The sequence below is a fragment of the Strix uralensis genome, chromosome 3 (genome assembly GCF_047716275.1).
Source record: "Strix uralensis isolate ZFMK-TIS-50842 chromosome 3, bStrUra1, whole genome shotgun sequence".
Taxonomy (NCBI): domain Eukaryota; kingdom Metazoa; phylum Chordata; class Aves; order Strigiformes; family Strigidae; genus Strix; species Strix uralensis.
Window position 1 is genome coordinate 88,046,984 of NC_133974.1, and position 16,699 is coordinate 88,063,682.

At 37.3% G+C, this 16,699-nt stretch overlaps 1 protein-coding gene across 1 annotated transcript in view; it reads right to left on the reverse strand.

The window, feature by feature from the left end:
- Positions 1-2,151: 2,151 nt before the first annotated feature.
- Positions 2,152-16,699, reverse strand: part of PLD5 (phospholipase D family member 5) — a 189,423-nt gene continuing 174,875 nt past the window's right edge. The window contains exons 7-10 of the mRNA XM_074863234.1: positions 15,807-15,946; positions 13,519-13,684; positions 7,226-7,340; positions 2,152-5,124 (exon numbers count right to left, since the gene is read on the reverse strand). Of these exons, the coding sequence (XP_074719335.1) occupies positions 4,889-5,124; positions 7,226-7,340; positions 13,519-13,684; positions 15,807-15,946 (657 nt within the window). The 3' untranslated portion in view covers positions 2,152-4,888. The remainder of the gene's footprint in view (positions 5,125-7,225; positions 7,341-13,518; positions 13,685-15,806; positions 15,947-16,699) is intronic.

Consider the following 16,699-nt stretch of genomic DNA (forward strand, 5'->3'; position numbering starts at 1 on the left):
GAGCAACCTGATTCAACACTGAGAAATTCATAAATAACATCCAGCAGTAATTAAAGTGAAAAACTACAGCTACAAAAAGCAATCACCCTGCAGTATCAGTTGAGCTACTATACTCTGCAGTGTTAAAAGTGGAATATGTTTACTGGTGCCTTCAACTCAGGAGGTATCGCCGCGAATTTTAAATATACCAAGGATTCATTCTGTTTTTTACATAGATTGAATTGGATTAACAGTGATTTAAAAACCATGAATATATACGTAGAGAAAGGATAAGAGTGGAAGAAAAACACAGTGCCAGAATTTTCCATCTGGAAACACACTATACATGTAGTCATTATTTCTGTATTAAAATGAAGAGTTAATTTTGAAGTCAAAATGGTTTTAAAATAACTTAGCGCGCTCTATAAGGCCATTCTCAGGAGTCAAGTGCGTGATATTCAAGATGGGGATATTTATAAAGGACTTCAGTCTGAAGAACTGGAATAGCCAGCTGATGTCTTTACCATCCTGATGAGAAAATCTGCGCTATTTTCAGTAAGTACACACTAAAGTCACAAAAAAACCCTACAAACTCATCTGTATTTCTCCTTAGATCAGGATTAAATGGCAGGTAGCATTCACAGATGCTTAGTTGTTCAGTTTTTATGTATGTAAAACTCAATGAAGTAGTAGAATTTAGGTAGCTAGTAGTATAACAAATTACAGGTAGGTCTTAAAAGTAGCATTCTGAGGCTTTTTTACTTGTTTCTCAAGCTCTCCTCTGAACCACCTGCAGAGCCTGGATTTACTGGAAGGAACACTTGGCCCTGTATTGTGTAAAATTTTGTACAGCACAGCCTCAAATTTGGTTCAAAGATGCATTATTTTAAAAAAAGGTGAGGAAAAAAAAATCAGACAAATCTGTTCCTGTCAGGGTACAGCTATGGCCGTTGTGCTGTGGCACATAATCCATGCTTTTCTGGTCTTCAAAGAGAGGTGAGAGTAGTTGTGATACTAGTTCATGCTTGAGGCAGAAAAAAGTGGTGGCCAGCCCAAAGCAACTTGAGACTTAACATGGGAGATTTGAAAGGAGCCACTGCATAATTTTTGGACTTCACCCTGTGCTTACAGGAATTTCTGTGGTTATGCTTTTGATATCAGCCAGGTGTTGGGGGTATTCAGGTTTTATTTATTTTTACACCTTGGCAAGACAGAATAATTCAACTGTGTTGTGGATTAGTTGATAATGAAGACAGGAGTAATTTGTGAAATTCAGTTCTAGAACTAGGCTTGGATAAAAATGCTCAGGTTTAGATGTGCTTGTGGATTGGATCAACGTCTCGCATTCAATTTTTGTCTTTTTGTGACTCTAGTTTTAGGTACTAACCTGTAAACATCACAATATGTAGTCTTAAGAAGTTCGCTGTATGCCTCAGTACTAGATACAAGATCTTTAGCAGGACTTCATGTGAGGAACAGTTAAACAAAAGCTTGTATGAATAAGGCACTAGTAAATGTTTGCAGCAAACAACAATTACAGTCTATATTCTTTAAGAATAAAGCCGTTCTGTTTAGGAAATTGCCTTTAATATGACAGAGTTACCAATGCCAGTTAGAAGGGGGTTAGAGAAAGTGCATCTTTTGGATTATGCCTGTGAGGTCTGTGAGAAACCACTGAATGCAAATCCCTGTTAAGTTTGGAAACAGCCTGTGCAATGGTCATATTCAGGAGAGCTAAAGCAAGAGGAAACTGGTCTAGATTCTGGTCCCGGCTAAACCAATGTGATCCAAAATGGATTTGCTCTAGATTTATTTACATTGGTAGAGGGATCTGAAGCCAGAATCGAGGCTGCTGTGGCAAATCTAGTTAAACGGTAACATTGGCTATAATCCCCTTAAACAGCTTCAGAAAAGAATCTGATATTTTTAATTTCCTACTTGCTGAAGTCCAAGGATGCACTTTGTCTTTTGGCTAACGTAACAGACCAAAGCCTTCTGTACTACTTTGGAGCTGCTGCCATTCTAAACAGTTACTAAAATATCAATCCATACTTTATACCAAATGAAACTTGAGTCTGCCAGTCTGTTTGTAGGATGGCTGACTGCTATTTTGCATTAAAAGTTGTTCAAAAAACTCCAAACTCTTCCATTCATAAAAACAGAACATACTGCCACTTTTAAAATGTACTTTTATGTATCAGTTCTTTGGGGCGGGGGTGGGGGGGGTGGGCGGCGGTCACTGAAGCACCAGAATTTGCTTATCAAACCAATAAGAATGCAATTGTAAACTAATAGATCTGGTTAATATTCATGATTGTATTATCCTAGGATCTATCCAGTAAAACTAGTATATCTGAATAATTCATTTGGTATACTAAATGGAAGGTCAGTGGTAACTCCACAGTGATATCACTAGATCCTGCTCTGTCAACAGACAGCTTAGCTTTATCACCTGACAAATTTCTGTTCCACTCAGATCCTCCATTACTTGTACAAGATGTTATTTAAAAAACTTAACACATTTCTAGTATCCATAATGCAAGAGGGAAAAAATGACATTGATTCATTCCTGTATATTATTGCCATCAGGTGCTACAATTAACAACCCTGGACAGTGGGGTTTTTTTGTTTGTTTGAGGTTTTTTGTATCTTACATAAGGGCTTGGTATTAAGTTTATCTCAAGCTTTAAGATCACCCATCCATGGAGACCTCTGAAGCTTTACAAAGATCTCAACCTGCTTTTTAAAAGTGGTGGGGTTTTTGTTTGTTTTGGGTTTTTTTAGCTTTGACTCATAAGACTAAATTGATTGGGGGTATAACTCAGCTGAAATTTTCACCAGAAATTAATCTGGACTAATATTTATTAAACAAAACAAAAAAACCCCAACAAGTAAATTAAGTTCTAGGGATTTCTCTCCCATACTTGCTATACATATTCTAAATTATACACAAAAGGAAGAAAATACAGAAATTTCTCTTCACAAAGATCTTTCCTTCATAGGAACTCAGGAAACATTTTCTTTTTAGATACTTGGTTTTTACATGAATGTCAAAATATATGCTTTTCTATGTGTGTGTAGGCTAATAAATGCATGTGTTTATCTGAATATTAGAAAATGTTATTAAGCATCAGAGCTGTGCAGAATCTTTTCTGTAAAAGTTGGCAACTTTAAAAAATTTTTTGTTATGTCATTATTTTCAGTAAGATGATGTAAATCTTGGCAATTGCAAAAGAAACAAACATTCTTTGTCAAAAGTGTGCCTTTTGCAGTCATAACTAGTTTTGATGTGTTTCTCTAGCTGACAATATGAAATTGTGCACGTTACTTCCTAAGCTGTGCTTACTTTAAAATAAATTTGAACTTTTTTAACCTTGTAAATGAAACCTGCGTTTTGGAACTCAATGTGAGTTTTTAACTTGTTCTTAAGGTTAAAATAGTACATTGGGACATGGCTGGTTTTCCTTTCCTTTTTGCACACTGCTTTTGAAGTGTGCCTTCAGTAACATACTGCCAGGTGAGAAAAGTCTGCATTTTGGAAAAAGTTCTGGGAATCTTTAACAAAACACAGAATGCAGTTTGTTTTCATGGCCATATTTCTTCAACAGAAACAGAGGGATAGTAATGAAACATTTTTATTACGAAACTAAGCTATTACAGCTTGAACTGGAGAAAAATCTGTTGTCAAACATTTTTATGTATTTTTTTTAAAGAGTGAATTCACACTTTTACAAAGCAGTTGCTTCTTGGTGCAACTGAGTTGTGTTTGTAGAGGCACACTGTTAACAACAGCTGAAGCCGTGGCCTAAAATGAAGGCATCACGTTTCTGTTTGTGCTGATGTATTCACCAATATGGACAAAATTTTAACAAAAAATGCCATTTCACTTTTTTTTTTTTAAGTAAAAGTTAGGAAAGAAAAATCTTCCAGGTGTAAAACCAAATAAAATGACTATATGATTGTTTAACAACAATTATTGCATGATTTTGCATAACCCTTGACCTTCCTAAAAAGCAGTATTTGATTTTTTTTTTTATATATGCATTGGTTTGATAATGCTGACTCACACTTGATAAATATTTAACTTGGGGAAGAAATGTTGAGATTACAAAAAAAAAAAATCAGTCCTAGGTCTTTGTTATTAATCCAGAGATTTTCACTGTTAGATGGAACATGTATAATTGGAAATAACTATTATGTTGAAAGGAATCCACATGACTTTTATAAAAAAATCCATTTATCTGAGAGGCTTTAGGAATTATGACGAACTTGATGAGGCCAACCTGAATCCATCAAAACCTTCTTGTACTTTTAGGAGATGAATGAACTACCAGTCATGTAACTCTAAGGTATTTTAAGGCTAGTTAGAAGACATGAAAGAGTGATAACTGAACTAAATGCTCAAAACTGGGAAGTATTTGCATGACTGGCTATTTATTTAAAGGGAATGACTTATATCGGTGAAAGTTTGCTTATTCCTTTATGTTTGCTAATACAGTAAACCTACCATCTACTTGTATGTCAATAATAACTGATCTTAGAATGCCATTTCATTTGAATCTTGGTTTTGCCTCAAGCTTCATTTGAGCCAGGATGGCAATTAGGGAAAGTCCTAAAACTGAAACAGAAAAATTGACACATGCTGTTAAATTCAAACACAGAACATTAAAATTAACATGGAAGCAGAAATGACATTCAGTGTCAGAAGTAACAAATTTGAAAGTCTAAATAATTCAATATAGAGAATATAGTTCAGACATTTTTTATATAAGTGTGCTTTTTCCTAAAAACACCCCCCCAAACCAAACTTTTTTTTGCTTTTTCTTTAAGTCTTTTGTCTGTAAATATGAAAGAGGGCTACACCCCAACGTAATTCTTCATTGCCATACTAAACAGTAAAACAGTCTTTCTAATTCACATTGCTCATGGCAGTCTTATTTGATGTTGCTTTATTAAGTTTGTGATTAAAGCAGTTTGGGATTTTTGTTGGTTGTAAACTTTTGGCATAATGTGAATACCAGTCCCTTTCAAAAACAGCCTTGAGTTGCTTAATGATGCTTGTGCTGTTCCCCGCGTCTGCTTGGTTGATAACAAGGCCAGCTCCAGCATTCTGCGTAAAAGCATTTCCTACCCAATCAAAATTACCTACAAGTAAAGGCAGGAATATACAATGAGTTTCTAACATTTAAAAAAAAAAAAAAAAGCAATCTCCCTAAAGGCAATCCAGCATCCTTTTCCCCAATACCTACCTGGGCAGAGATGGAAATAAGTTTTCTGTACAAGCAGGAAAGAAAAAATTTCATTACATACCAGTATGTAGTGCAGATCTTTTCTGGAAGTTTAACAGCTCTAACCCTTCATAAGTGAAAACAGGTTATTCTATTTATTCAAAAGTGACTTGCTCTTCCTTTTGCATACATTGTATTATTACTCCATTTATTTTCCTCATTGGCCTTTTCAGTGACAAGAACGAAAACAATTTTTGCCATATAAACAATTAAAAGTAGATGGGATGGAGAGTGGTTGCTCCATAATGCTGAGCCAAACCAACAGACCTTTTACAGGTTACCCACCAATAGACTCTATTTCAGGAAAGAAAAACAGGTTTTACTGTTTTATGCCCGTTATTACCACCTTTGTTGAAATCTAAGGTAATGAATGAGCATTTTAAATCCTGGTGATGGCAAGGCAAAGAGGATAACTGGATTAATCGAAAACAGGTAAACCAAGTGTTTCAGTCATTCTTTTTATTTCACTAGAACTATAACTATTTAAGTTGTACATTTATAACACATGCAGTATTTTGGAGAAAAAATGCTGTTACTAGAGGTCATATTTTAAAACAGTATGTGAACATACATAAAACATGAAAATATCTGTGAAATTTATACCCTTTCTTTCAACGTCACTTCAGCTACTTCAGCAGGAAATGTTAAAAATTCTAAAGTTGTCAAGGATGGTAAATTGAAGCCTCATCATAAGGGACATTTCTTGCCATGCTTTCAAGTAAAAGATGTATCAGGTCCGTAACATGCATTTGTATTACTTTCACACACCTTTGATTATCTCTTTCATTTTATATATATATATATATATATATATATATATATATGAGGATGTAAGGACAATGGGAAAGAAAAAAATCAACTCAGCTAAGAATCCATGCTGTGTAGACAAGTTATAAATTACTGAAATCTGATCTGGCTAGTGGAAGGAATTTAAAATGGAGTAAAAAAAATGATTTGGGGGGGGTGTGTCATAAAAATTTGGGACATGAGAGAGGAATAAGCTGCACTATTTGAAGTGAAAAACAAGATTTGGACAGGCTGAAAGGTGTGTGTGTGTTTAGAGCCCATCAAGGTGAGCTTTTCAGCGTAGCTCTTGGTTGTATCTCTGCAGTATTTGGGATTCTCCATTCTTCATGCGTGCACAGGCACACGCTTCTGGGTTGCAGCCTTTGCCCTCACTCACCACCTCTGCGATCGCTGGCTTTAAGCCCTTTGCAGTAAGTCAGGCTGAGGAAGTAGGCAACTGAAGCATCAAGCTACAGCATATTAGAATGCACGTTTTCTCTCTTGACTTCATAAAATCTCATGACTTGCTTTTTAATTCAGGGGCAGTTTTCTGATCCTACAGCTCACGCATAGCTCAAGCAGTCAGGTTTTGTTAAAAGGGGAGTTTTCAGCCTGCATTCAATGAGCATTTGACTGATGATGAACTTCTACTAGGTGCCATACAGAGACTTTACTTAAACACACCTTTAACCCAAAATACCAATTAGATATGTACCTAATGTTAGGAGGGCATCTGAAATGTCATTACAGTAAATGGGAAAAGACTTCAGAAGGTGAGGATGAAAGGCATTTGTACAGTATTTACCAGGATTGACCATAGCTTTAGTAATAACATGGCAAATGAAGAACAGTCCATCTTCATTGGATTGCAGAAACAAAAGAACATGTTAATAATCCAATTTGTTCCTACTTCATAGTGTGTTGTATTTGTGTTTTCAGTCTGTTTTTAAATACTGAAAGCAGATTGTTGCTTTTGAGAAACTGATTCATAGGGAAAAAGAGAGTTTTTAAATGAGAAGAGGCTCAAAGCTCAGCCTTCATCCAAGTTTCCAAAGAAAGGAACTATTATTCTAACTTAACAAGCATATCAGCTGTAGATTCCTCATTTACAAATGGGTGTTATTTCAAGATTTTGGCTACAAACTAGAATTTCTTGAGACGTGGTTACTTACCAATGTATGCAGCTCCATCGGTCACCATATATTTGTTACGATTTAATCTGGGAAGAGAAGTGTTCTTCTGTTCTTTAAGAAAGCATGCACTCTCCTCCTCAAGGTCAAAGAATTTCTGCCATAAAATAGAATGGAGTGCAGGTTAATGAGAACTGTTCTATAATGGACAGAAAAGATATGGTCTGTTCTCTTTATTGAAAATAAGTTAGTGCTACAGAACAGCTTAAGCCAAGCATTAATTTTAATAAAACACTGCACATTGTATTTCTTAATAAATTCTCATGGTTTGTGATACTCACTATGCCTTGGCTTTTTGAACTATACAAAGTATATGGCTACCGCATACTAAAAGCAATACAGTGCCAGGTAGTAAAGGCTATGAAATGACCAAAACACCCTGTCTTTGTGCTCTGCATGGTAAGAGCCAGGAACTTTTCTTTAGCTCATTTCCTCACTCATCAAGGGACACTGGGGTTTGAAGTCTGCTTCAGGACCTGGACTGGCAAGCACACCAACAGCTGGATTAATACCTTTACATTACACGTTGCATAGTTTCTAACAGGAAACTTGCTGATTTCAGAAACTTCGAAAATTCTCAGGATTAAATCTGATATGGAGAGATCAAATTTACCAGACAACAAGAGGAAAATGCATTTGTTTTACCCTAAAGGCTGAAGTCTGAGTCAGATTTTTTTTTTTTTTTTCCTCAATTTTGGAGCTATAGGCACTCCTTGTCTGGATCAGTGCCAGACAAAAATGAGACTTCCAGTACAAATCTAAGCATTGTTTGTTTCATCAAGAAAACTAATAGCTAGACACAGATTCCAAAACCAGAAGTAGAGAATAACATGATGAAGGAAAAATTAAATATTTACTGCATGACTGGGAAACTTTGATTGAGGTAATGGTGTAGATCTTCAGAACAAACCTAATTCACAATATATTACTGATGAAGGTAACTGGCTATACTTGCACCCACTATACTATGTTGCACCCACTTAAGACATTGAAAAATAGGATTAAAAAAACCCACACCAAAACTCCTTCAGCATGCTCAGGGGTCTGTTTTCCATAATGCAAAATTCATCTCTTGAACCAGTGCTCTTTTCGATATAAACCTTGAATGAATCCTTTTAGGTTATGGAGATGTCTTTCAGAATAATCTTACTATTTGGAAAACCCAACTGTAAACTACTGAAGTGTAGTGATGTCTGTGGTAGACTACATCATCAGTTTGATTAAATCAAATAAAGGTCTATGCACAGCACACAGGCAGTTAGTTTTATAAAGCATTCTTTACCCAGCTGATGACGTAGGTGGGTTTCAAGTTGGTTTGCAGTAAACTGCTCGACTATTGCAAAATGTGGTGTTACTGATTACCAGGAATGGCAGCTTTAGGTTTTATACCACTGGTTGCTTCAGAACTGCACATAAATATTAGTTCAAAAAATTTCTCATCTTAATCATCAGTCTTGATCATTATAGTTTGGTTTGTCTTGGAGAACTCTCCTCTAAGCAATGAAGAGGCTTATCTGTAATTAGCATTACCAAACCTAATTAAAAGGGTTTAGTTGCAGACAAGAGGTAGGTAGAGTAGCCCAGAGGCTGCTGTTTATCTAACACCTTATGCTGTGGACTCTGTCAGAATCTCTCTATTCCTCACTGGAAAATATATTGGAGTAGATTTTATGTTGTCAGAGGTTGTACCAAAACTGCTTGGAAGAGATCTGTGTAAAATACCAAGGCTGGTTGAGGCTCCTGCTGATTCCAGCACTGAGGAAACTCTCTGATCTTGGACTGACACACTGCTCCTCCCCACAATGATGAAAGTTTATTAGGGGTGAAGCAGGTTTTTAGTGCATTAGAAATAAAATTCAAACAGTTTGTGTTTTTTCAGTGTCCAAATACTAGATGGTACTGCTGTGCAGTTTTATGATCAATAACTATCACAGAGTTGTTTCCTTAAACAGTCTCTGGCTTTCATATGTCACCACATGCTTACTTACCTGTACATGGGGATTGTTATCTTCCACAGCTTAACTTTTTATAATGAGTTCAAATACTAGCAAAATTCAAAAGACAGTTTTTTGAACTTAAAAACAAGCACAACCACCCAAACTGTTTGAGTGATTGCGTTACAAAGAGCACCAGAAAGGTTATTCTATGTACAACTGTAGTATCTATCCTTTAAATGAGATTTATGTTGTATATTCACATCTAACTAAGCTGTATGGAGATTAAATCATAACTTTAATTACGTATTTTTAACCTCACTAACAACTATATCATTACACTTTTTAAAAAACCATCTTAGCAGCTGTAAAGAAAAGTTTACTAGATATTAGGGGTGAGTTCTTGGACAACACCAAGACTGCAACTGTGTGCCTGAGGAACGGCTCTACAAACACACACCCACCACAGAAAGGACGTATGTAGCAAGCCAGAGATGGATCTGAAGCTTTCTGAAAGGGTCTTGAATTTTTGGATAAAGCCAGAAGAAAATGGTCATGTTTTTCCTGGCGCAACAAAACAGGAATGGAGACAGTTAGCGGCCATAGGGTGCCCATCAAGGGTACTTGCAGCAACTCTTCACAGGGATGTGGAAGATACCATGTGACTAATACTAATATTGGAGGGAATAGTCTGAGTATGGCAAATGGGTAAAGTATTTAATGCTAGGAAATGACACATAACAAGCTGTCTTCTTCCCAGTGTTACGAGACTTAGTAAAAACCTTGATGTAAAAATAGTCAAGCACAATAATCATGTAAGCTTAGAGTTGTCAAACTGAGACAGATTCAGCAGATGTGCTGAATTGAAAAATCATACGTTAGTGTTCTGTTTGTATAACTTAAAGAGAAAATTTCAGATTCACGCAGGAAAATATAGAAGGCTTGAAAATGTAATGTGTTCTCCAGCAACAGCAGAGAAGCCATTAACTCCTTGGCAAGACAGATACCACTAGGGAAACCCATCTGCCCTCACAAAGAGAGTACACAAATGTAGCTTACATGAGCAAGTGAACCAGCACTGACATTAAGTAGCACAACCTAACATTCTCCAACACACGCCTTCAGCAGAAGTACTCTGTTAATAAAACACCACCTTCCGCTAACATTTCATTAATCTTTTCCATGCTTATTTTAGGAGCTTAGAACTTTAAAATTAAATTAGTGCTTAGGAGCAAAGGTTTCACAGTTAATCCATAACACTTTGTTTACTCGTAGGGCATTTCTGGCTTTCTGAGAACTACTGAAAGGTTCAGTTTTTCCTTCCTCTTAGCAGAATACACCTGCACAACTCCAAAAATAGATTCATGTGGAGGCTCAAGAACAACTTGTGCTGTAGATACGCATCTGTTCTATGCCACTCCTTCCCGGTCTCTAGTTGTCGAAAGACAATTTGTCCTAGTTCATGCTTTCTATGGGCCCTTCAAAAACATGCACCTTTCTCAGTTGAGCACTGTACCTGACAGAGCTGGCCCATTTTTACTGCTCTTTTGAGAGTCAGACTGAGCATTCTTGTGCATAAGATGTACTTACAGGGTCAAGCACACACGACTTAAGGAGTACTGGAATTAAGGTCTCAAGAAGCACAAGGGTGAGCTCTTCACCTTGAGTTTACCCTTTATGATTATTCAAGCTTTAATTTCATGACCACAAGTGGTTCAGTGCATAGGACAGAGTTCCTGGAATAAGCAGCGGTTTGGTATGCAGTTTACTCCTTGACATGTGTGCTTACAGCATTTATTTAGTCCTCAAACAAAGTTTTTTTTCCTCGTGCCTTCTTCCCAGTGATCATTTTTTCAGAGTACTTGTATTGAGTTTGCACTCTCAAAGCAGTTTCAGTTGAATCCAATAGTTATTAATGCTTATGTGAACTGGACTCTGAGTGAGATGCTGAGGAACGCATAATGAGGGATTAAGCATTTTCTTACTGCACTGATGATGTTAATTGCCCAGTATTATCAAGGTTTTGTGGCAGAAGAGAAAGAAAACCTGCTTCTAGATAGAGCACACGGTTACAATTCAGTGTTTGCAACTAGGAAATTGTGTCTTGCAGTTCCTGCCTCCCTGACCTCAACAGCAGACTGAAAAATTACATGCACAGTGCTTGGTGGCTGGTTTTGATCAGGACACTGCTAGGCATAACAGGTTTGCAGTCCCTGTTTCTAACTATATACTTGCAGTTAGGCAATACCAGAACTTCCACTAGCCTGGTCAGAGACCAGGGGAAATTAGGAAGAGATTCCCATCTAACAGAGAAATTATATCTGTGCAGCCTCCTCCAAGATGACGGTGTAACTCGGGCTGCTGCTATTGGCAAAACAGTGTTCCCTGCAGCTGCAGCAAGCCGTTGGCGCTCGCTGGAAACTTCCTACACAAACTGGTCTTTCCACAGGCATAAAAAAAAAGGAAAACAATCACGATGACATATCACAGGGATCAAAAGCTAAATGAAAGAAAAAAGTTACTGAATATGCTTCGTAGAACTCAGGTATATTATCCTCAAGAGAACAGAAGAAGGGGGGCAGGGGTGCCATTTCTGTCAGAACAATATTGAGGCATTGGGACAACTTAGCAATTTTAAGTATAATTTCAATCAGAATTTGTAACTTAACATTCTCTTAAAATTTCAGTGTTCTTGTGTATAAACAAATACATGACAGTATTTTCTGTACAGAGTTTTGTTTGACTTTGTTTTCTCATACCCAAAGCAGAACCAAAAGGGAAAACATAATTTTCCAATAATTCAAAAGGTTTAAGTTTAGTTTTTACCTTGTTAGCCTACTCCTTCTCCCCCATACAGACACATAATTTTGTTTCCCTTTGATCCTGGCTAGAACAGATGAATACAAAAGAAATGCAGTTTTAAAAAAACAGTGCTCATCTGACATGTTCTGTGAAGTAAAGGAGTGTTGTGATGGAGCCTGTGGCACAGTTTCAACCAGAATCAAACAGACACCAGTAAACTCTGAGCCTTGGGCTGTTACTTGAACCAAGGCTTATTTAAGGCAGTGATTTACCCAGCGTGTGGAACACGTGATGCACAGCACACAGGTACTGTGGTGTGTTGTACCTTTATGACTAAATCTGAGGCGGTCTCATTTTTTTACTGGAGGTTGTATTATCTAACTGCAGATATTCTAGCTAGACTATCTACTTAGATTAGATGTCTAGAAATAATTTTTTTTCCTCTTAGCATTTCGTTCTTGACAAGATAAATTCTGTACTAAAGATTTTACCTGCTGTAAATAGATGGAAATATATATGAGTATGTAGAGCATTAGATGGTGATTAAATAAAAATAATTTTAAAAACATAAATAGAATTTTGATAATAAATATGGAACAAGCTAGAAGTTACCCAAAATTGAGTGTCAGCCATGTATGGGTTTTTGTCTTAAAAACACACTTTATGCTGCTTCTTACCTAGGAAACTTGTAATAACAGTGTATGTTATAAAAAAAATCCCTGATTCTAGATATGCATAAATACCAACTAGTGTGTATAACACAAATAGTACTTATTTTTTTTTTACAATTGTTATTGATTTTAAATTGATTTAGTGGATTATCAATTTAAGAAGTGAAAATAATTCAGCAGATTAAGACAGTTATCTGCCAAAAAAACCCCAAAAGAAATCTAATCCAAGATGAATTGATCCAAGATGGCTGATTTCCAGGTGTCTCAAGTTCATAAAAATGAACTGTATCAAACTGAAAGTAGTACTTCACTATGTACTCTGTTCTCTAATACATATGGTATTTCTCACTTTCCTATATTGCATGTCTAATGTGTTCACATGATACTTGTTCTAGTCTTCCCAATTCTGAATTTATAGCCTGAATGTAATGTAAAATCTTCATTATTTTTTCTTGTACTCTGTAGTTGATTAAAGGAAAAGCAGATGCTTATGCAGGTGAACAGTAAGGTTACACGAATCCAGACTGAAACACATCTTTGTGCTGTCAGATTTACTCTTATCAGCCAGTATAAACAAGACATATGAGTACGGTTCTGTTAGCTTTGCTGTGAAAGACCACGTGCAGTGTTTTACACAGGCTCTCCACCACAGACTGCCTTTTGGCATCATTCTGTGTTTCTGTCTTAATTTCTATGTCTGTTACTACTAGGAATACATTCAGTTCATTATACTACATTTCCTGGCTTATTTAATGAAATTTAAAGATACTAACAGAAAATACTTCTCAGTTGTGAAGTTTTCTTGATTTTTTGGGGGGGAGGGTGGGTGGGAAATATCAGATTTCAAAGCAATATGGATTATACTTACAACTTTCAAACTACAGCTTGGAACTTCAGTGCAAATAGCTTTCAGAGATGAAACAAAGTTAAAAGTAAGGGGATCTGTGTCTCTTGAGAAACTTATGAGAAGTCGTACTTTAATGCTTCGTAAAACTAACGCTTCTCTTATCTTCCCATCTAAATATGGCCAGTACCTGTGGAGAAAGAATACAATATATTCAGAGAACTTAAAAAATGTTGGATTTTTATGCAGCCAAAACTAGACATCATAGAGAACACTAAACACATGTGAATTTCATTTTCTATCTGTTGAAGGAATGCCGTTCTCATTTATAGGGATTCTCACTGAACAGATCTGCCAGCATCCTCTTCTGTGTCATTCTGCCCTGCACCAAAACTGTCACTGTGGGAACAGTGAGGTTGTGGATGGTTGACCACATCTTCCATCTGTGAAGGTGCACGGAGAAATGTCAAAACACTCGCACAGAATACAGGTACCTTGGCTGCCCGTAGCTGGGAGAGTTACTCCTGTGTCACTGCCTGCGCTGCGAGCAGTGGAGCTCTTGCGGTGCCAGAGAACCAGGAGAATGAGCTACAGCTAGAGGGTGCTGCTTACCCAGCACAGACAAACGGACAAGAAGGATTTTCTGTTGGTTACACCAGTAAGTGAACAGGAACCCTGGATCCCTCCCTGACTGTAGTCTTTTTTTTTTTTTTTTTCTCAGCCGTACTAGGACCATACAGGCTGGGGACTGGAATGCCTTCTGTAATCTCTTGCTTGGGAAAAGGAAAGCTGCTGCTATGCAGTGTGCCTGCATTCTTCCGTAGCAGATGAAGATGGGTCATTTAAGGAGGATGCTACCTTTTTTCCTGATGAGGATTGCAGAAGTTCTGCTATGAATAGGATGGTGGCTTCCAGGGTGCTATTCTCACAATTGCTAGTTAGCTTTGTGGTCCTGACCTTTGGTGGGAGTAGATCAGGACAGGGAGAATTAGACAAAGAAAATGCATGTTTTCTTTATTCCAGCAGCATCAAGGCATTCAGCTTAATGAAAACTGAGCTCTACAATGCCAGAAAATAACTTACAAGAGAGAACTAGGAGCTGACAAAGTAGAGAAGCTGTGGGAATGCCTCAAACACAAAGCCATGCTGTAAGAAAAATGTTGAAGAATTCACACAGGTGGCTTCCCTGGATCTCCCTAATGCAGTACATTTCTGAATTCTTCAGAACAAAATGAGGAGGAGTATAGGAAATAACATCAACTGCAATGCTGTAATGGTTTTACATACTAAGACCCAGTCCACCATAAAGGAGAAACGCAAGGGATGCATATGTGAAACTCAGGTTCCTACAACTGTACCCCTGATTCTTTCACTATGAAAGAGGCTGTACATAATGAGTTTGTTGGAAAAACCCTCTTACAGAATTGAAACAGCTTATGCTTGATATCAGTCAAATGATAGCTATTTTTTTTAAAATTTGAACAAAACATCTTTAATTATGCAAAACTGGAAAAAAGCACATAACCACGTGTTTAGTTTGGTTTAACTGTTGTTCAAATAAAGTGCTTGGATGGAATGGCGAGGTTTGCTAGATGCTCAATTCATTGTGTTATCAAGAGTATGAAGGACCACTGGATACTGCCTTCTGAGTTGGATGGTTTTATTACACTGTGGCTTCAGTTTTGGGTCATAAGTGCTTTTTAATGATCCATACAAACAGGGTGTTGAAAAATTACTTAGTTTTGTTTGGTTTTAGCAACTCTCAGTTAACCAAAATGTGATATAATTCAAATGTAATCTGTGCTGAATTTGGAATTTTCATGTATATGTATAGTTCAATAAAATAATGACATCTCCCATGTTGTATACAAGAACTTACAACATGTCATTTCTCTCAACACACACACACACTCACTCTCTCTCTCGTGTTGAATATCTGTATGATACTGATAAAATGCCAGTAGCTGTGGTATCAAGGTAGTGAATATAATAGTGTAAGAAATAGGACTGATGTATAAGCAGGTTCTTGTATTCCTGGGTCCCAGTCACTTGCAGATGGTCAGACTAGACAATTTCTGATCTCCTTCGATAGGCAGATCCAAAGCTTAGGACCCAGAACTGGAAATGTCTTCTTAGGTCCCAATTCTGCTCCCATTTAAGTCAATGGCAGAACTCTCACTGATTTCAATAAGAGCAGAATTGGGCCCCAAGAAATTGGTCCACAGTAGTAACTAATCTCCTGTGGGTTCATTTTCTCCAGCAGACCTCACTGGCATTATGATAACCTGCCAGTCCTGGACATGGACACTCACCGTTTAGCATTGGTGTCAATGACGATCGGCAAGTAGTCCATGACAGCTATGTATACAAACTGTTTCGCATCATCGATAACACTGTATATAGCTTCAATATCCAGGACTCTGTCCTTTGGGCAGAAGAGTTTAGGTGAATTCTGTGAAAGGAAAAGTTCAAATATGGCATTTAAAATACGTGACTTATTTTCTCTTTCCCTCATTCTTCTTGAGATGGCAAGAAGTATCCTTTTTTTAGTAGAGAGTATTAATTGATACCTTCAACTGTCCTGCTAGAATACTCAAAGGAGAGCTATTTGCTTAATTTCCCCTTGAAAGCCTCACCATTTAGAGGTAACTGTGGGTAAAATGCAGAAGACACAAACTTCAAAACATCCACTGTCATCAAAGAAGCTCTAGTTGAAGTTCCATTTCAGAGAATTTTGTTCCAAAGAGTCCCAGGACTGGTTACTATTAGATGGAGAGATACCTGTGTTCTTGCCACATGAGCCTGATCCATCACTTGCAACCAGGTAGTAAGTCTATTATGTCACTTCTGTTTGAAGTCCCATACAAAGTCACCATTTGCTCAGTCACTGTTGCATGGAGATGCTGCAGTTTTGCAGGAAACTTGTCTTTAAAACCTAGCTTCAGGTATACATTAACTGGTACTTAGCCAGTAAGTGGTAAGCCCAGATTTCAGCTTTTCTGCCTCGTACCTAGGGCTGTCGAATGCGTCAGGAAGGTGAAGCCAGCAGGAACCACCCATCTGTGGCAGAGGTGCCCAGGACTTTCTGCTCTTCTGCCGGAGCAGGAAAAGAGAAGTGGAACCACCTGACAAGTTGCTCACAAGCAACAACACAGCTCCTAGGGGTAGAGGTTGCTGGAGGCACTTTATCAAGTTAGAGCAGGTA